This window comes from Leucopleurus acutus (assembly GCF_964270905.1).
Source record: "Leucopleurus acutus genome assembly, chromosome: 6".
Lineage (NCBI taxonomy): Eukaryota > Metazoa > Chordata > Mammalia > Artiodactyla > Delphinidae > Leucopleurus > Leucopleurus acutus.
Window position 1 is genome coordinate 76,436,530 of NC_139149.1, and position 19,337 is coordinate 76,455,866.

General features: G+C 41.3%; 1 protein-coding gene across 1 annotated transcript; it reads right to left on the minus strand.

The window, feature by feature from the left end:
- Positions 1-900: 900 nt before the first annotated feature.
- CAVIN2 (caveolae associated protein 2) lies at positions 901-14,749 on the minus strand. The gene is made up of 2 exons (XM_082840981.1): positions 14,087-14,749; positions 901-3,339 (listed from the first exon to the last, which is right to left on the minus strand). The coding sequence occupies exons 1-2, from the start codon at positions 14,567-14,569 to the stop codon at positions 2,545-2,547; spliced, it is 1,278 nt and encodes a 425-aa protein (XP_082697107.1). The 5' UTR covers positions 14,570-14,749; the 3' UTR covers positions 901-2,544.
- Positions 14,750-19,337: the final 4,588 nt, after the last annotated feature.

A 19,337-nucleotide genomic window follows, 5' to 3' on the forward strand; every position in this document is an offset into this window, starting at 1 on the left:
GGAAAAATGACATTGTTGCTCTATTTCTGTGTAATAGACACTTCTTGTTCCTGAATTATATTTCTAAGATAACGATCTCAGTGCTTATTAATGTATAATCTTTGGGGGAAAACTAATCCAGTTCTTGAGCTCCAGGCACATAAAGTTAGGAATGGGTTATTGGGTGGGTATGAAGAAGACTGGGGACTTTGTAGCCTCACCAGTATGCAAATATTTCAACAATAAACAGAATAACTAGTTTTCATTTCCACAACTGCTGCTCTCTCTAATCCCTACAGTATGTGTTTTCCAACAATTAGCTGGCTTAATTCTCTGTTCCATTGGTTAGGATTTTAATGTTTCAAATGAGGAACAGAGAATAAATGTCTGTCAGTCAAATCTAAAAAGATGCCTTTTTAGATAGTTTCTAGGAACAAATAACATAAGCATTTTTGAAAAGGAAATGTAAACCTTGCATTAGCTCTGGATGGCCCAACTCCTTGGCTGCAAAAAAGTAACAGCAACTTTGGAAAGGTTAAACAGGCATGTTCAGGGCCCTGAGTGAAATTTAGTCTTCTACCAACTGGATGGCACTGCAGAAGACAAAGGTGTATCTGTGTGAATAAACTGAACATACGGTTCAATACATTCATGTTTGCAGGGCTATTTAAGGTATTTTAAGGTCTGGTACAAAATAATAAAAATGTAGATGGAACTATCAGATTCATCAAGCTGCCACAGTAAATTCAGATGCTCTCCAGAGCTGGTAAGGTGATGTCAAGAAAGTTAAACTTGAAGAATGAGACTTGGATTTCTAAATGAGATTGGGGAAAAAAGAAAGCAGAGTTAATAGGGGAAATCAAGAATAAAAAATCAACATTATGGCTACATTTGGAGGAGAGTTTAATAATCAGTTCTTTCTGTTGTTTTTAAAGTTTTCTGCCGAGAAACTGACATTGTTATGTACTTTTTAGTTTTTGGTTTATTTATTCTCCTTTAACACAGCCATTGTTCAACAATCTAATATTTGGGGTACATTATTGCAAAATAAGGACACAGCTGTATCAGTTATGCCATCAATACATTTGTTAATCCTATCCCTTTTGTAAGGCAAAGCATAGTTTGTTAATACTGTTTTAGATTAGCTGTATTTGTAAGGTTAGTTATAATGAGTGGTACATACTAAAGGTAGGGAATTTGCTCTCTGGTACAACTGTCTTTAAACTGTAATAGTTTTCTCAAAACATTACCATTCTGTAATTAAAAATAAAGCAATATTTTAGTATAATGTTAGGCAGTAGTAAAAATTACCCTGTCTGAGTAAATGTACACATACACATAAACACTAGCATGCTTTAAGAAACATATTAATATTCTGTGAAATTAATATATAAATAAAATATGACCTAGAATGAAATTACCGTTATGTACAAAAAAGGAAAACTTGACTCTTTCCCTTCCCAAACCTGTTGATTCTAACATGTTACAAACGTACATTACATCATTTGAAGTGTAAGAATTATTTCAAATTTGGAAAACATTAAAGAATAGTACAATCCAACTTCCTACAAAAGGCAGTATGTATTAATTAATTTTGAAGATTTATGTTCATTCCAATGTTAAAGAGACATCTTTTTGAACTTCCTTAGGGAAATATTTGTAATGTCTTTTATTAAGGAAAAAAATGCAGCTTTAACACAGTAAAATGTTTTTTTAGATTATTTGAAAATATTAGAGAATAAAAATATTGTGAAGATATAGCATATGATTCTAGGATAAATGAATTTCTTCAGCATTGTTATGTGAGTAAATACTTGAGCTAATATCGTAAATATTTTACTTTTGAGCACATGCTTTTTTCTCTGTCTTCATTCTCTTTGCCATTCTTTGTTTCCTGTTTCTTTTATTTTCCAACTTCTCCTTAGTTTTCTTTTTCTAATAGTCCCAACTTTTCTACATATCTTACTTCATTAGCTGAACATTATAGTCTTTCAATTTCTCCTTCATTTTCAATAAACAATGTTTTCTACTAAGTCAATAGCCAACTTTCTCTTCTACCTTTTAAGAAAAGTATTTTCTTCTTGAAATATAAAGTAGTTATCTCTTTAGCTTAAATACATATGTATATTATATATCACACACTTAAAGAATAAAGATTCACAGAATTCTATGGAAATTCAATATATTAGTGGTACACTTATTCAGCAAGCTTATGGAATGACAAAAAATGAATCAGATTTCATGATTAGTATCTTACGTAGCCTCTGATGTTTCTGACTTAGCCAAATTGATCAGTGATTTTTGACTGCTGCATTTCTTCTTCTGGGCAGTCTTGGAGAACTACAGAAATGGAACCTAAGAGTAAATTAGAAGTGTAGACCCTGACAGGTTGCCTTCATAGTAAATCTTGGGCACGTGTGTGTGCGCCTACTGTGTAGTAAATGATGACTACCTGGACAGTAACACGGTGTGAGTGGGGAGTGCTGGAGATGTACAGGAGTTTGTTTCTAGGCTCTGGTTACCCACTTAACTGAAAGCACAGGCTGGGCACAGAGCACTGTGCCTTTAGGCGGTCTGGTCCACCTGGAGCACAGCTGGCTGCACCGGCTCCTTATCTGAGCGCTCTGCCTCGTGGGAGGTTAGCACGTAGCCTCCATCATAGCACACCTGCTGTGCCTGTTCCAAGGCCACCGACTCTTCTTCTTCATCTTCCACAATAGTCAAGTCGATGTTGCTGTCCATGGCCGAGTCACTCCCTCTTGAGGCCGCCCTCCCAGCATCCCCCTCCATGCTCTTCCCTTCCACCAGTACACTGGTGAGGGATGCTTCCGAAAGACGCTCCGCAAATGAGCTCTCCTCGTGGTCATTCGGCACCTCACTGCTAGGCATGTCTTCTGACTTGGTCTCATTTTCTGCAGGGCTTTCTCCCTCTCGGACTTTCTTTCGACCGAAAGTGAGGGGAGAGACCTTGAAGGGGGAGCTTTTCCCTGAGGATGTTTTCTGGTGATTGGAAGTGAGAGATTTCTTAATCTTCTCTCTCCTCTCTGCAGATACGATCTTTGTCCCCAGCTTGTTCATCTTTTTCTCGATGTTCTGGCGAGAAAATGCTTTCTTGAGGCTATCCACTTTCCGGAGACTGGATCTTTTTATTTTCTCTGCCCGGCTTTCTTCCATCTTTTCCTCTGCACTGTCTTCCAGGGCCTCCTCGTCATGGGGCAATTCATCATCGGACGAGAGGTCCACTGTGTGCAGAGTTTCCTCCAGGGACTTGTTCTCATCAGCATGCTCCTCTTCCTTCCCTTCCGCTAGGCTGGAAGCTGGCTCTTTCACAAACACACTGGCAGGGATCTCATTTTCTTCCTGAAAAGACGGACAATGTAAATTTCATGTTAATAACACATTTCACAAATAGTCCTGAACTGCTGTAATTTCTGGGTATGTGTTTTTGGCATGACAGAAACCAAAGGTCTGTGGCTTTAGTTTTCTAGAATATGAAAAGTTAATTCTAAACTGATCAAGTCATTCCGCTTAGGCTGGATAAGGCCAACGGCTGCCTGTTGGGAATATTATGAGGGCATCTGGCAAGGGCTCTATCAGTGACAGGCAGGGAGGGAAGTGGGCTGTGGGTCAGACAAGACAAGGAAGCTGCCTAGATAAAGGAGCTAAAGTAAGTTACTGTGGACCCAGAGGGCCTCTCTCTCGTAACCTCAGACTCTATTCCTGCCAAAATCCCACTGCAAAAGGGCCTGGAGGTCAAGTTAGAAGATAAAAGATGAAGACTTCCCAGTTCTCTCCCCTGCCCCATCTTTTCCTTAAGTGTCAGGCACCAGGTAAAACCTCTATCAGGTTCCCTCCCCAAGTAGAAGTCAAAAGTAAAGGCATGGTCAACCTTGGTATCTGTTTAAAAATGCATACTAATTTTTCTAATGACCTAATTTTGGAGTAAGAGAAGCAAGGGCCAGCCTTACTGGGGACCCACTCACGAAGCCTTGTGTTTAGAATGTCCTTTGTGGGCATTATAAGGAGAGATGGTATACTACGGCCATTTCTGGAGTAGTAAGGGGGAATCATGCTGCCAGGCGTAGCTTATCAAGCCTCTCTGTTAAATAGGGCTTCCTTGGGCAGGAGTACTTCAGCCTCCACCTAGGGTGAAGAGTGAAGAGGGAAACTCAGGAATCTGTGCCCCCTCCCCTTATTCCCAGCACACCTCTTTCTCCAGCTTCTGGGTGTACAATGATCTGCCTCTCCCTGTGCCTTAGGGAGCAGAGCCTGAAAACTTGCCTCCAGAGAGTGCAAGGGGGCTGGTTCTCCAGAGTAGCGAAGGAGGGAGATCTGAACTCAGACAGACTTGGGTGACACAGCATAGGAATCCCTTGGATTTTTATATTTTTCTTTAAATACAGGAAAATGAGAGCCAGCTAGCAAAGTGCCTTCACATTTTCATTGGAAGAAATGGCACAGTGGAAAGAACGTGTGACAGGAGGCCTGAGTCTCAGTTCTTTCTGTACTGCTCAATGGCTCTGAGGCCTTCAGCAAATAACTTAATCTCCTTGTGTCTCAGTGTCTTCCAAATGTGAACAAGAGGATTTGACCCAGATTAGCAGCTTTCAAACTGCACTCCCAAGGGTATTAGGAGTTCTGCAAGAATGCCAAGGTGGGCCAGGCTCCAGAGCCCACTGCCAGCCGGGCTTCAAGCAGAGCCTCAATGTTACCTGATTATATTGTGGACTGCCCAGTAAACTTTCAGTTTGAAAAATAACTGGATTTAGTGAATTTAAAAGTCTGTGTGTTAAAAAGGGCTTCCCTGGTGGTGCAGTGGTTGAGAGTCTGCCTGCCGATGCAGGGGACACGGGTTCGTGCCCCAGTCCGGGAAGATCCCACATGCCGTGGAGCGGCTAGGCCTGTGAGCCATGGCCGCTGAGCCTGCGCGGCCAGAGCCTGTGCTCCGCAACGGGAAAGGCCACGACAGTGAGAGGCCTGCGTACTGCAAAAAAAACCAACAAAAGTCTATGTGTTAAAAAATAATAATAAATTAAATAAATAAAAGCTCAAAACAAACAAAAAGTCTATTTGGGAGCTAAACTTCATGCAAAGTTTATGTTAATGGTAAGAACTTCCCTTCTTGTTTTGCAATTTTGATTGACTGAAAAGTCAATAAAATTGGGGTAGTGATCAAAAATATGTTCTAAGTGTATACCTGTATACTTTCAACTTCTCACTACAAAGACTAAGTGAACAATGTTTTAATATAGAGAAACTTAAAAATCCCTCTCCTTATTAATCACCAAATAGTATAATTACAATACTCTCTGAAAAGATACAGCCCCATGTCCCCCGCTTACACACACATACTCATAACAGAGTATGAGTTCCATAAATTGGTTAGAAACAAAGTCTTGGGTAGAGTAAAAAGCAGCACGTCTGGTTAAATAGAAAACTTGGTAGAGTTAAGAAATCCCAAATTCTGTTTCCCAAAGCTTACTCCCATTTTGAATATCACAGAATGTCAGAAACACAGTATAAAAGATAAAGTAAAAACTTGAAATTTGCACGGGATTCCCACGAATAACTTATGGCACGGACCTTTACAGAGAGCAACTCTGCCACGCTTCACGTCTTGACTTGCCTCTTTTTCGTTGGCGTGTATTCCCTGTGAGGGTGGGAACTTGTGTTTCTTGTTCACTGTTAAGCCCCGTGACTAGAGTAGTTCCCGACAGCTCAGCAGTTATTTGTTGAATGAGTGCATGTTGAGGAGGCTTTCTAAGACAGCCCTGAGGGTGGCTAGAGTGGAGACTGCCCCTGTGTCGGGCACTGCAAAAGAATGGACTTAGCTCTGTGTCTAGAAGGACATTTGCTGACTGCTGCTGCCACTGGGAAAAGAGGAGAACCAGGCCTAAGGGGCTCAGCAGTTTCCATTTTTAAGGAAGGATTTTATTCTCAGTGGATGAGCATTACTAAAAGAGGGGCAGACTGCAGAAATAGCTAGGGCTCTGATGCTTAGTCCAGAAGCAAAATTACTTCTGGGGTTTGACAAGAGAGTTGGGAAGGTTTGACAGGAGTTGCTTGCAGGAAAGGAAGAAACCAAGAGCTCAGTAAAACGTTATTAAAAGTCCTCAGTAAAGGGCTTCCCTGGTGGTGCAGTGGTTGAGAGTCCGCCTGCCGATGCAGGGGACACGGGTTCGTGCCCCGGTCCGGGAAGATCCCACATGCTGCAGAGCGGCTGGGCCCGTGAGCCATGGCCGCTGAGCCTGGATGTCCGGAGCCTGTGCTCTGCAATGGGAGAGGCCACAACAGTGAGAGGCCTGCATACCGCAAAAAAAAAAAAAAAAAAAAAAAAAAAAAATCCTCAGTAAAGAAGGCAGAAAGTCAGGCGGAAAATTAAAAATAAGCCTTGGTTACTAGAGGAGAGGTACATTTTGGGTAGTATAATCTCAGGTTAATCAAAGGTTTACCTTTGATTACTGTTGATTACCCTGATAACTTCCCTTTCTTCAACCTCAACAAAAAATGTCCATATTAACTGTACTTCCTAAAGAATTAAACCAATAATATTGCATTTTTAATGCAGTGTAAATTTTATTGTTAAAAAAGCACAGTTACTGTTGAGTCTTAGACTCTTGTCTCTCTCACTATGTGTCCTTTGAGGACAGGTTTGGGAAAAGTGCATTATCAGGTGAATCAGAAGTGATCTGTTGGTAGATCACACCGCATACATGAGGGCAGTCGAGAGATGGCGGGAAACCCAATTGAGCTCTTTCAGACAATGTCGGGGAAATTTATATAAGAACTCTTTGATGCCAACTATGAAAATAAACCCAGCAGGAACAGACATAATCCAGAATGAGTTGGATGTGTCTTAATACAACTGGAAACAAGTGCGATATGCCTTTTTGGCCAACTGCTATGCTTCTGCTGTCATTTTTATTAATCAAGCAGTATTTTGGGTTATGTCTACTGGACAGTGTTTATTTTGTGACTTCTTATAGTTCTACCCTGAAGGTAAGCAAGCCCTTTCCCTTCACATAGAAATTTGTGAATGTCCAAGTACATGTGGGACTTACATTTCCAAAATGTTTGTTTAGAAGCAGAAAAATGCTGACACTCTTCAAAATCTCTATTCTTTAGTAAAATGTAGACATGGCATTTGACTATAAAGGAACGATTATAGTGGTGGAAATTCAACTTGAACTTCAGACAGTGGCTCCTCTGTAACTGCAGTGTCCCCCAGGTGTCCAGTCTTACTTGCTCATGTGTCCTCCTTCAGTCCAAGTACACATACCTTATGGAAACACTTGATATTTCACCTGCCTACAGGTGAGGTGATACTTCTTCTGCCTTCAGCCTCCTGTTGTAATGTTTTTGATCTGCTTTCTCTTACAGATTCTAAGACTGATGGCTCTTTCAAGGGGGAGGATCAAATATACATCCTCAATTCCGTCACCACTTAACTATGCTAGTTACCCATGTATCCACTTGGGGTTTGTAACTCCTTAACATGGCATTAAGAATCCCTTGTGAGTTGCATTGCTTCCTTGGATAGTTGTACCCAGGAGAGGCCCCCAGCTGCAGCTGACTATTTGCCCTATAGAGTTTTTTTTAAAGTTTTTTTAACATCTTTATTGGAGTATAATTGCTTTACAATGGTGTGTCAGTTTCTGCTTTGTAACAAAGTGAATCAGCTATACATATACATATATCCCCATATCTCTTCCCTCTTGCGGCTCCCTCCCTCCCACCCTCCCTATCCCACCCCTCTAGGTGGTCACAAAGCACCGAGCTGATCTCCCTGTGCTATGCGGCTGCTTCCCACTAGCTATCTATTTTACGTTTGGTAGTGTATATATGTCCATGCCTCTTTCTCCAGATTTATTTTCAAAAAAGTACGTAGCCCCACTGATGCAGCTGCTCCTGGTTCTGACCTTTCACAAGGACCCTTAGGGGTTTTTAAAAGGAAGGGAGGGCTTCCCTGGTGGCGCAGTGGTTGAGAGTCCGCCTGCCGATGCAGGGGACACGGGTTCGTGCCCCGGTCCGGGAAGATCCCACATGCCGCGGAGCGGCTGGGCCCGTGAGCCATGGCCGCTGAGCCTGCGCATCCGGAGCCTGTGCTCCACAACGGGAGAGGCCACAACAGTGAGAGGCCCACGTACCGCAAAAAAAAAAAAAAGAAGGGAGAATTAATCAGTACACTTCTAACATATATGAATGATATGCTTGCGCCATAAAAGAGAAAAGGAATGGAAAGAACTCTTGAGAAAGTGGCATTTTTTCCTTGCACTTTCGCTTGTTTGCCGTTTATACTGATTCTTGTGACTAACAGTCTCAAGTCTTGCGTGCAGATATCAACACAGAGAAACTGGCCAACATGCTGGGTACTTCTTGGGTTGATGCTCATGGAAGCAAATCTTCTTTGCACATAGATAGATACACACACTTTAAAAGAGAAGGAGACTCTATGACTAGCATTAGAAAAGGAAGCTACAGTAAGTCATTTAAAAGCTTGAACAGGCAGTTTGCTCTCCTGTCACTAACTTATCATCCCCGTTGTTAGAAGAAAATAACAAAGGCTGTTACAGTCCCACAGGGATGTGGTGGCATCGTAGAGGGATATGAGGACCATAAATTTGTGTCCATGGAATGTTTTATCCAATAATCTCTAAATACTAGTTATGAAAATGGAACTGTGCTCACCTGACATTCTGATTTATAGGTCTCTTTTACACATTGATGGTTTTCTCCAGTTTGTGTTTCTGAGGTATAGATTGCCAAGTGGATAAAGTCATTGATTAGAAATGTACCCCTAAGGCAGCTGTTGGTGGAATCAGCAAGTCATAAGAATAAAATGCATTAGTTATAATCCCTGAGCAGTCTTTCACATTCCCGAGGATTTAAAAGTTTCATTATTTTCCAGTGTTATAGAGGGTTCAGTTCTTTTTTAAGATCACACTGCTTAGGTGTTCTTTGTTGCATACACACAAAAAACACAAAACAAAACAAAAAACAAACCACACTGAATTATTTAAAAGCTATTGTAGAAAACCCAGTAAATATGAACTTTGCCATAGTGGGATTATAGTGTTTGTTTTCACTCATTTCATAATTCAACTGTATAATTTCTATTATTAATAAAATGAAAACCTTGCTAGTCACTTTGTTTCTCAGGGCCTCTGCTCCTTTGATATAAAATGAGGTTAACCTAAATGATTGTTGAGGTGCTTTCCAGCTCTAAAATACTTGATTCTGTGATATTAACCTAAATCCCATGAAAACTAGTCTAACAGATTGCAAAAGTGATCTCACAGTGTACAAATGCCAAACATGCTTTGTTTCATGCAAGAATCAAAACTATAGGACCTGAGTTGCATTGGCGAACACTTTTCATGTGTTCAATTCAAACAGATATGGATTACAAGACAACAGAAGGGGCAACATTTACCTGGAAGGGCTGCATCTGAGATAGAGTCTCGTTTTGTAATATGTGAGAGAAGTAATGATTCTTTTGAAGAAATACCGACAATAATGTTATTCATTTAAAGTGCCTGAGGCAGTGCTGACATTCAATAAGTGTAAATAGTAACAATAAGAACTAGTATTTTGTTTATCTCATAAACTAAAGGGCACCGGAAAAGTAGCACATCAAAACCAGTATCCCATTATGGGAATATTAATCAATGTGATACAAACATCGTGAGCTGTCATATAAAGGTGACTGTGGTTATCTATATGCCCATTTCTTCTAAGTCTGTACTAATTTAGCAATTTTCAGAGCAGTGGCTTTGGATAAATACAGCCTTTAAAAAAATTAATTTAAAAATAGTCTGAAGATGTTATACTTTTAGCACCTTTCTAAAATTCTGTTCTCATCAAAGGAACCCAAATGATGAATATTTGAACACATGTATAGGCTTGATTCTCCATGAATGTAGCCACAGCAAACATCTAACTTCTACTCTTTTCACCCAGTTTCACAATTTCATGTGGATGAAAGTGTAAACTGTCCATGAGTACTCTCATTTTGTTCCCTGGATTTGAAATCATTCTGAAACTGCTTTGTCAAGTAATCATTACTAGAACTTTAAGAGGCCTTAAGTGGGCATCACACCCTCAGTGCCAGTTACCTGTGAAATTCTAGTCTCTTCACTCAACAGAGAAAACTTCCTCTTAACTGTAAATTCACTGATTTTTGTACAAATTTTATTTTTAGTAAAAGATACATATGCACTTACAGGCAAAGAATTAGTCTTATTGGTCTTTAGCATTTTCTTTTTGATCAGCAACCTCTCTGAGTCTTATTTCATTTATACTGGCTCCTGTTACAGTATTTTGAATTCAAACATTGATCTTAAGCCATTATTTAAAAAAAATATTAAAAGGGAAGCTGCTAAGTTTAACCAGGATTTTACAATTTATTTTATTGCTCAAAAGGAGATGAATTTTCTCCAGTTTTAGATTCTACTGGTTATAATTTGAAGTAATTGCTAAGACATGAGAGGCTTAACAGCTACAACAATGTTGTAAGTTTAGCACAGACTTAAATAAATAAATGACATATTTTAAATAGGACAAATTTCAGAATTAAAAAAAATGCTAATGTGTATCTAGTGTTACTAGCATCTAGTAGATCAACCAGCCAACCAACCAACCAAAAAGCACCTGCAGATTTTGGAAAACACAACAGGACTTTACAAACTGGAAACATAATCTTCTAAACACTATAGGAGTGAATATGATCCAGTCAGGTGACGGATTTTTGTTCTTCAATCTACTATTTTTACATTAATTCTTTTTGTCTTAAACTAGAAAACCAGTGGATTTAGTAAGGGAAAGTCTAGCATAGGGGTCCAAGTGGACTGAAAGTGACAAACAACTTAGAGACCTGAAGTGGCACCTGGTACATTATCCGCCCTCCTCACTCTGCAGGTCTAGAAAACATCTACCCTGTGCCCCACTGTGAAGACTGTGCTGCTACTAGAAGGGTCTGTTTAGAGTAGGCCCTTTGGGCAGAGTCCTGTGCTTTTAAAGGGCTTTGCTTTCCTTTGCTCTGGGAGTGATGTAATATTGATTTCAACTCGGTAGTTATCATACAATGTATGGCAGGGAGTGGGAGTGTATGTGTGTGTGTGTGTGTGTGTGTGTGTGTGTGTGTGTTTAGCTTTTAATAAATCCCAACTAAAAAAGCAAACGCATAGCTGTTTGAAGATCCTGGGCAGGGTGAGATCAGTTTTTACTAAAAAGCCATATTTCTAACCAAGCACAAGTATAGCCTCCTCTCCATGCAAATGCATTGCAGATCCACCCAGGAAGAGCTTCAGTTCTTTGAGCTTACACCACGACAGTCGCTAACCATTTAAAATATGTTATTCCATTTATTCCTCACCCTATGAGAGAGATATGAGGGAAGAAGCATTAATGTTTAAGAGCGCACACTTTGGAGTCAATTAAATATGAGTTGAAATCCCAGCTTCACCACTGCCTACTAAATAGTTTCAGACAAGATATAAGTATCTCTGAATCTCAGCATCCTCATCTGTAAATTGGTGCAGTTGAGATAAACTACAGAAAGATACTTAGCAGAGTATGCAGGGCTTATTAAGAGCTCAAAATACTTCTACTCTTTCAAATATTAATAAGGTGTACAGATGAGGAAACAAAAGCTTGGAAAAGCTACACAATGTGCACCAGATCACATAACTGGCAAGTGGTGAAACTAGGATTTGAACCAGTGTCTGTATGACAAAATTTATCTTTTCTCAACCCCTATACTGGACCACTCTCTAACACAAGTTATTATTATATCCATTGGCATAATGGATATAATATAATAATTATAATGGATATAATAATTTACTACCCTAGAAACCCCTACTTTAAGAAGGATCAAGAGAAAGAGCAACTTTTCCACTGAGGGACTTCATTTGTATTTGTTTTTTCAGAATAGTCATCTTGCAACATCTTGAGAGTGGATATTTCTGATATCCTTTAGGCTAATAAAAGATCTTACATTACATGACTTAAGAAAGGTCCAATTCCTTGCCCCTCTAATTCTCTGTCTCCTAAACTGCTCTTTCAAAAAAGTCCTTGGGGGCTGCTTGCTAAGAGGCCCTGAATGGAGCCTGAACACATTGCTTTGGATTCTTTTAGCTTCTACCTTGGTCTTGAGCCCCTGTTTCACCTTGTCCTCACTATATGGAGAATTCCTACCGTTTCTGGCTGTAATTTCACACCTGTCAATCCAATGTGACAAAACAGGAGACCATGGCAGGGCTTCAGCAGCAGCCCGTGTCTTTAAGTTCCCAACAGTTGTTTTTTTAAATGTCAGATTTACAGTTCTCTTGAAATTTTTAGTCACGTATCTTCTCCATCCCTCTCCCCAACACCTACAGAACATCCTCCGTGGCAAAACAAAACAAAACCTGATCCTGACATACTGTGATTTTCCTCTACTACATAAATAATTTTTTTGTTTTTCCTCCTGAACTGAGGGACAGGACAAGAGAGAATCTCTCTGATTCATACTGGAAGGAGGGAAATTTCCTTTGATGACTCAGATTTAAACAGGTCTGTATATATTTGGTTTTGTTTGGAGATCAGTGTTTAATTTATAAATGCCTTGAGAGTTGAGATTTATAATATCTTTTAGGCTAATAAAGTTAGGATCTTATATGGCTTAAGAAAGGCGCAGTTACCATATCTCTTTTCAGTTCGTCTCGTTCATGAAAAGCTATTCCATTTGCATTAAAAGCTAAAAAATTTCCGGTCTGCAACAGACTGCAAGGTATAGAAGGACATCAGCTGCCTGAAGCTTTACAACATCAAGTGCAATGTGGGGGGGACAAAAAAGCAGCGAGATGAGTCTTTCCTTTTATGGAGGAAGGAGGCTTAAGTTCTAAATTGGCAGAGCAGATTCATTTAGAAAAAGAAGGCTCCCTCCGTTTAAGTTCCAATTTCTAAATCTCTTTGGGGAGATGAAGGCTCTTCTTGTGTGCCTTTCACAATCAAACATTTGGTTATAGCCTCTCCCCTCCATGGCTCTGAGATCCTCTCCTATTCACGTGGTCACAATGAGACAGCCCTGGGGCAGGGATGGCAATTGCTTCCTGGGCTCTGTGCTGGCTGGGCTCCACTGGGCGGAAGGGCTTCCAGCGTTAGGCAGGGCTGCCCTTGGATTTACAAACGCCCACCACGTGGCGGAACAACAGTCCCACGCAATCTCCCTGTCCCCAAAGAGCCTCTTGCTACATTAATTGCATCATTGATGCATTACAAAAATTAAGTGGCCTTTTCATTCCAAGGCAACCATTTGAAGGAGAAAATATCCTAGGCTAGCCTTTGTAACTGTAACTGATAACACTGCTTTTGTTTTACTTTACAGTTGTGGTCTCTCTGAGCAAGGAGAAGCATATCTAGTGTGTTTGTAGAGTAATGCTCTATAGTTTCAGTGCATTTGCTAGAAAAAAAGCTCAACAAGATTGCTTTAGCCAAAAGAGTCTCAGAAGTAGAAGGCTAGTTCATCTCTAATGGAATCAATCTTCAATACTTGGTTAGTCCCCAAAACTGGTGACCTTTGGACAAAGGGAGGCTTTAAAAAGTTATGAATTTGACTTGATTAAAAAACAAAACAGAAAACTCACATGATCACCTCATTTCCACAAAGAGTTAATAAACAGCCAGTGAATTAATTTGCCTGTCCAGCTAACAGCTGCAGTCAGAGCCCCACGTTCACAATGCAAAGAGACAAGTGAATCTGACTAGTGTGCCTGCACCTGCTCACCTTCCCAACCTGTATGGAGGTGCTCCTGACAAATGACCCCGACCTGCTAACTCCTGAGGCCCCTGCCTTGGGTTTAGGCTGCAGTGACCTGGGGAATTCCCAGCCCTGTGTGTAGATTTCACATGCACCTGCTGAAGGCGGCGGGGACAGTGCCTCGTGTGTGTATGCGTGTGTGCACCTGCTGAAGGCGGCGGGGACAGTTCCTCGTGTGTGTGCGTGTGTGTGTGTGAGAGAGATCCCTGACAGGCAGGACAGATGTACAAATGGCTGTGAGAGCCAGGCGACTGAGATCATGGATGCGGAGTCCCAGCTGGGTGGGCGGAGAGTAGGGGCACTGACCTGGAAGATGAGCACCTTGAAATGGTTGCGCCTGAGGAGCTGGGCGTGGTTGTTCTCTAGCCGCTTCACTTGCGCGCACTGCCTCTCCAAGCGCTCCCTGACGACGCGCGTGTGGGCGCTGACCTTGCGGGACTTCTCCAGCAGCTTGCTCACCGTGTTGCTGGTGGAGGCCTGGTACTTGGAGAGCTTGGTGAGGTCGTTCTGGATGCCCTTCACGGAGCCCTCCAGGCTTATCTGCCGCTGCTCCATCTTGTGCTGGTTTTCCTGCACGGCGTCCAGCATGTTCACCAGCTTGTCCAGAAGCGTGAGTACTGTGACGGCGTTCACCTGTGAGTTGTCCCGGATGGCCTCCTCCGTGCTCCCCGGGTTCAGGCTGGGGCTTGGCGTGGAGGAGGGCACCGGGCTGGAGCTGCCCGGCTTCTCCTGCCGCATGTCAGGACCCGGGTGCTGGAACTTTTCGGCTTGCGCAGCGTCCTCCCCCATAGCTGGACAGGTGGGAACGTTCTTCTGGCTCCGGCGAGAAAGACGGTGGACAGGGGTGCAGAGCGTGGCCCTCTGGTTTGAGCTCAGAGCACCGCTCTCTGGGACTGGCAGAGGTTCAGACAGGCAACAACTGGCTACACTGATGAGGGAAACTGCATTCCAGCTGCTCTTAAAAGACCTACTCCACCCAGTGGGAGGCGAAGGATACAGAACTGAGAACCACTCAGGGTTTAGAGGCATGCACACACTTCCTAACCGTGTACTCCTCGGCACAGGTCACTTTCCTGCAGTTTAGCTTTTCTTTCCTGTGCCTCTTCCCTTTTAAAAATAAGTTCAATGTCATATTTCACTCATGACTTCATCTAGAGGCGGAGAAGAACACGCTAATTTGGCCCAGCTCCACAGTCTCCAATTGGCTAAAGCTAGTAAACTTTTCTCTGGCTGCTATGCTGCGTATGCTACAGAGTGCCTGTTTGTTTGTTTGTTTTTTTCCTGGATACAAGTTATTCGAACGGAAAGTATTGTTTGCCTTTGCCCTAGAACAGACTGATGGGCTGCAGAACGCCTGGTGTCCTAATGGAAGGGGCCAAGTTTAAAGGGTACTTGCAGTCAAGTTTGTAGTGTTACTTTTTAATTTCCAAAGGGATAGAAGTAACATAATGACAAGGAAAACAGCCCAGTTCTTACTCTTGCAATTGGTGATGCAAGATAAGATGAAAGAGATTGAAATTCAGGGATGTTAAGACATGCGAAGCTGTTACAGTTATCACGTAATAGATGGAAATTTTTTGAATGACCACTTTAAAAATAGAGTTTCTTTTGAGAAGTAAAATTGACATAGGAAAAGCCAAAAAAAAAAAGAAAAGAAAATTATGGTTTCTTTAAGAACTTACCATGCTGATTTGTTTTAACTAATTTTGAATCAGGGCTGAGAGATTTTCTCAGATGCCCATCTCTGCAAGGCATTTATTGACACGTGCCCAGAAGTGTGACTCTCAGGCAGGTTGAGCTGGAGTTTCTGAAGTGCTTCTAATGTTTTGACATTTCCAAATTCCTGCTCAGTGAAGTGGCACACCTGTTCTAAAATGTGGCCCTCCTCAGCTAAGCCCTTGGGACTTGGGGCTTATTTCCTAAAACGACTTTACATGCTTGAATTGGTTTTAAACGTATCCAGCCTTTGAAAGTGCTTTCAGCAGGAAGTTTGTAAAAGGCCTTCAACGTACAATTTTAAGAAGAACAAATACCAGCTCATTTGGGGTCAGGGTTGATAACGGAAAAAGTGCCATTCTTCAACGGCAAAATGTACATGTGAGCCAATCAATCATGAGGTCATTCGTTGTCACATTTATTGAATTTGTGAGTCCCCACTCTCTGTTCGGTTCTATATTTGATGAGCTATCTAGAGGATACTAATAAAGTGTGATCTAAGACCCTGCCCTCAGTGCATATGCCTGCTAGTTAGGGAGATGAATCAAAGATTTTACAGAGGCCCCCAATTTTCCTTAGATAATTGGTACCCCCCAAACCCACTTAAAGTGAATCTTTTCAAAATAGGGAGAAAAGAAGTAAAAACATTTGGTTGAGAAAATATCTTTTAAAAATGTAAGAAAATTATTAAAATGGATTTACCTTACATTTAACAAAATTTAGTTGGTCGGTGATGTGTTAAACATTAGAACAAAGGATGAATCAAGTGTTAATTCTGAGAAGCATAATTTTCTAACAAAATTATATGGCATCATGACACAGTATCCATTTTACATTTGACTTCTATGGGCAAATAGAAGTCATTATTACAAAAATATTTGAGGGCTTCATCAGTTTTCCAAGAGCCTCTCTTAAATTTTGACATTCCAATCATTCCCTTTTGAGGCACTTATTGTGCCATCATCTGTGTGGATATTTTCTTCTTTAAATGTTAAGTATTCCAGCTGCAGATTCTCATTTCCCAGAAGAGTTGCCCACGATTCAAGGGCTTCTCTAACATTACCTTCATCAACTTCATGATTTCTTAACATATTTTGAAAGATTTGCAATTTCACACTATAATCACTTTGCCCTGATTTTGCATTGATTTGCACTGATTTTGCATTGCATTGTTGGGTATTGTATAATCAGTTAGATGAATAGAGACATTAAAGACACGGGATGAGGTGGGAAAAGGAGAGAGGCTAGTTGTTAAACAGGAAGAAAGGTTTGCATGTGACTTATTTATTTTTTAAAATTAATTGTGAATAACACAGGTAACTTAACAGTTGTCTATTGCTGTGTAACAAACCAATCTGAAATTCAGTGGCTGAAAACAACAGTCATGAATTTTATCTACTCATGATTCTGGGCTTGGCTAGGCAGGGCTTAGGTGGAATGGGTCATCTCTGCTAGGAATGTTCATATAGGCATCTGAGATGGTCTCAATCACATGTCTGGCTCCTTAGCTGGGATGACTAGAATCCTGGGATTTCTCTGTCCTCCATCTTTAAGCCTCCAGGGACTCTCACTCTGATCTCTCTAGTAGGGGAGTCACACTTCTTTACCTGGCACCTCAGGGTTCCCAAGAAGTGGAAGCAAAAGCTGCAGGATCTCTTAAGGTTAGGCTCTGGGACTCTGTCCCCTTGTCACTTTCATCACATTCTGTTGGGCTAAGCAGGTCAGTCAGTTTCAAAGGGACAAGAAATAGACTTCACGTCTTTAGGGGAGGAGCAGCAAAGTCCCATGATAAAGGGTGAGCAGCATGGCAGAGATTGCTGTAGCCATCTTTGGAGAAAATCTACCTCAGCATGAATATATTTTTCTTTCAATAGACTATTACAGGGCTTCCCTGGTGGCGCAGTGGTTGAGAGTCCGCCTGCCCATGCGGGGGACACGGGTTCGTGCCCCGGTCCGGGAAGATCCCACATGCCGTGGAGCGGCTGGGCCCGTGAGCCATGGCCGCTGAGCCTGCGCATCCGGAGCCTGTGCTCTGCAACGGGAGAGGCCACAACAGTGAGAGGCCCGCGTACGGCAAAAAAAAAAAAAAAAGACTATTACAGATAAAGCTGAAGACCCTATCAATCACCATTTTCATTCCATTCCCTTTCACCTTTTGTCAGAAGTAATCATTTTTATGGATTTGGAATACATCTTTGGAAATTATATTTACAAGCGATCAATTCATTAGTGAATAGTTTCATGTTGTTGTAATTTGCTTTGTTGCACACCCTTATGGGATCCGTGAGGAGCTGTATAATGGTAACCTGTCCTGTACAAGATGGCATGTAACTAAGTAATAGAGTGTGACGTAATTTCTAAGGGCATTGAGAATTTATGCAAGAGGAAAGCAAAGGTAATAAAAGAAAGCACTGTTGATGAGTTAGAATTTGAGGAAACCCTGAGCAGCTACACTCACCATCTAGCTGAACTTAAGTCCTATTTCTGTCTGAAAGAGATTAGTGAAACTCAGCAATCAACTCTTACAAGAAATTTTTGAAAAATTATATCTACTTATTACATACTATGATGTTCCTTAGAAATTAGGTAATGGAGTTTAGACTTGATACGGTGGCAGATAGGAGGCTCCTAGAGGTTTTTGAACATGTAAAAGTTTGTGTTTAGGAAGGATTAGTACAGAAATAAAAGGTAGCAAGGGTCACTTGGTTGGTAATGTTTGTTGAATGGGAAATAAGTGCTGGGCATTGGGGCTGCAAAGGTGAGTGACATGTATCTGTAGCCCTTTAAAAGCTCCCGCTTTACTGGGAGAACTAGGCAGGTAGACAAATACTGGGTATAGATATACAGGTGTGGTGCTGAAATGGGGTAACATGAGGGCTTTAGTCATGGCAGGGGATAGCTAGGGGTCTGAATTCTCTAACTGACCACCAGCTGCCTACTGTTACCTCAGGTCTCTAAGTCGTATAAGCACAGAAGTCACTTCAAGAAAATGCTTTATTACTGGCTAGGGCATCCATCCCAATCTCCATGTGGTTTCCCATTCTGTAAGCCCCAGGTCTTGGTTAACCCTTCAGTATAATTTCTAAACCAGAGGCAGAGGCAGCTCAGTGGCCCCCTTGGTTCGCCTTTTCCAGTTAAACCCATAATCCTGGGAATCCTGATATTCTTGTTCTTCCTACTGTGGCAGGGATAGGAGACCTGGAATGATGAGCCCACAGAAAAGAAAGTTTTTTTCCTCAATGGCTAAGGAAGCAGAGAAGACTAAGCTGGCCACTCCATGCATCTTTTCCTTTGAGCCCTATATTGGTATTCAAAAGCCTTTCAAATGTTGGGTTCCTTCTTGAGTAGGAGGTCATATGAGTATATAAACCACCTGAAAGAGGAACAACATAACACAGTTGTTTTTTTTTTTTTTAAGAGAAAGAAAGAGAAATAGAGAAAACAAAAGGAAGGTGTCTTCCAGGAAGAAGAGAAATCTTTCCACCTTTTTACTCTTAATGAAATATCTTTCTACCACCTACCATATAAATGTGAGGTCTCCTTTATGTCCCTAACTTCTGGCTGTTGAGAGGCAATTCTCCATGGATCTTTCATATTTCTGAATGTCTTTTGAGCGGATACACTGACAATCTTTTGTTCTGGACTGTCTTTTCAGAAATGTTTGTATAGTGAACAACTTTGGAAAATAGAGATAGTAGTAGAGGATATATAGAGAGAGCAGATGGTAGGGTTATTTGATGTCCAGTATGATAAAGATGATGTTTTCCTCTGGGGCAAAGGTTAGGCAGCTTGTTTGCCACCTCTTATAAAAGCTTGAGGTTTCCTAAACTTGAGGTTCCTC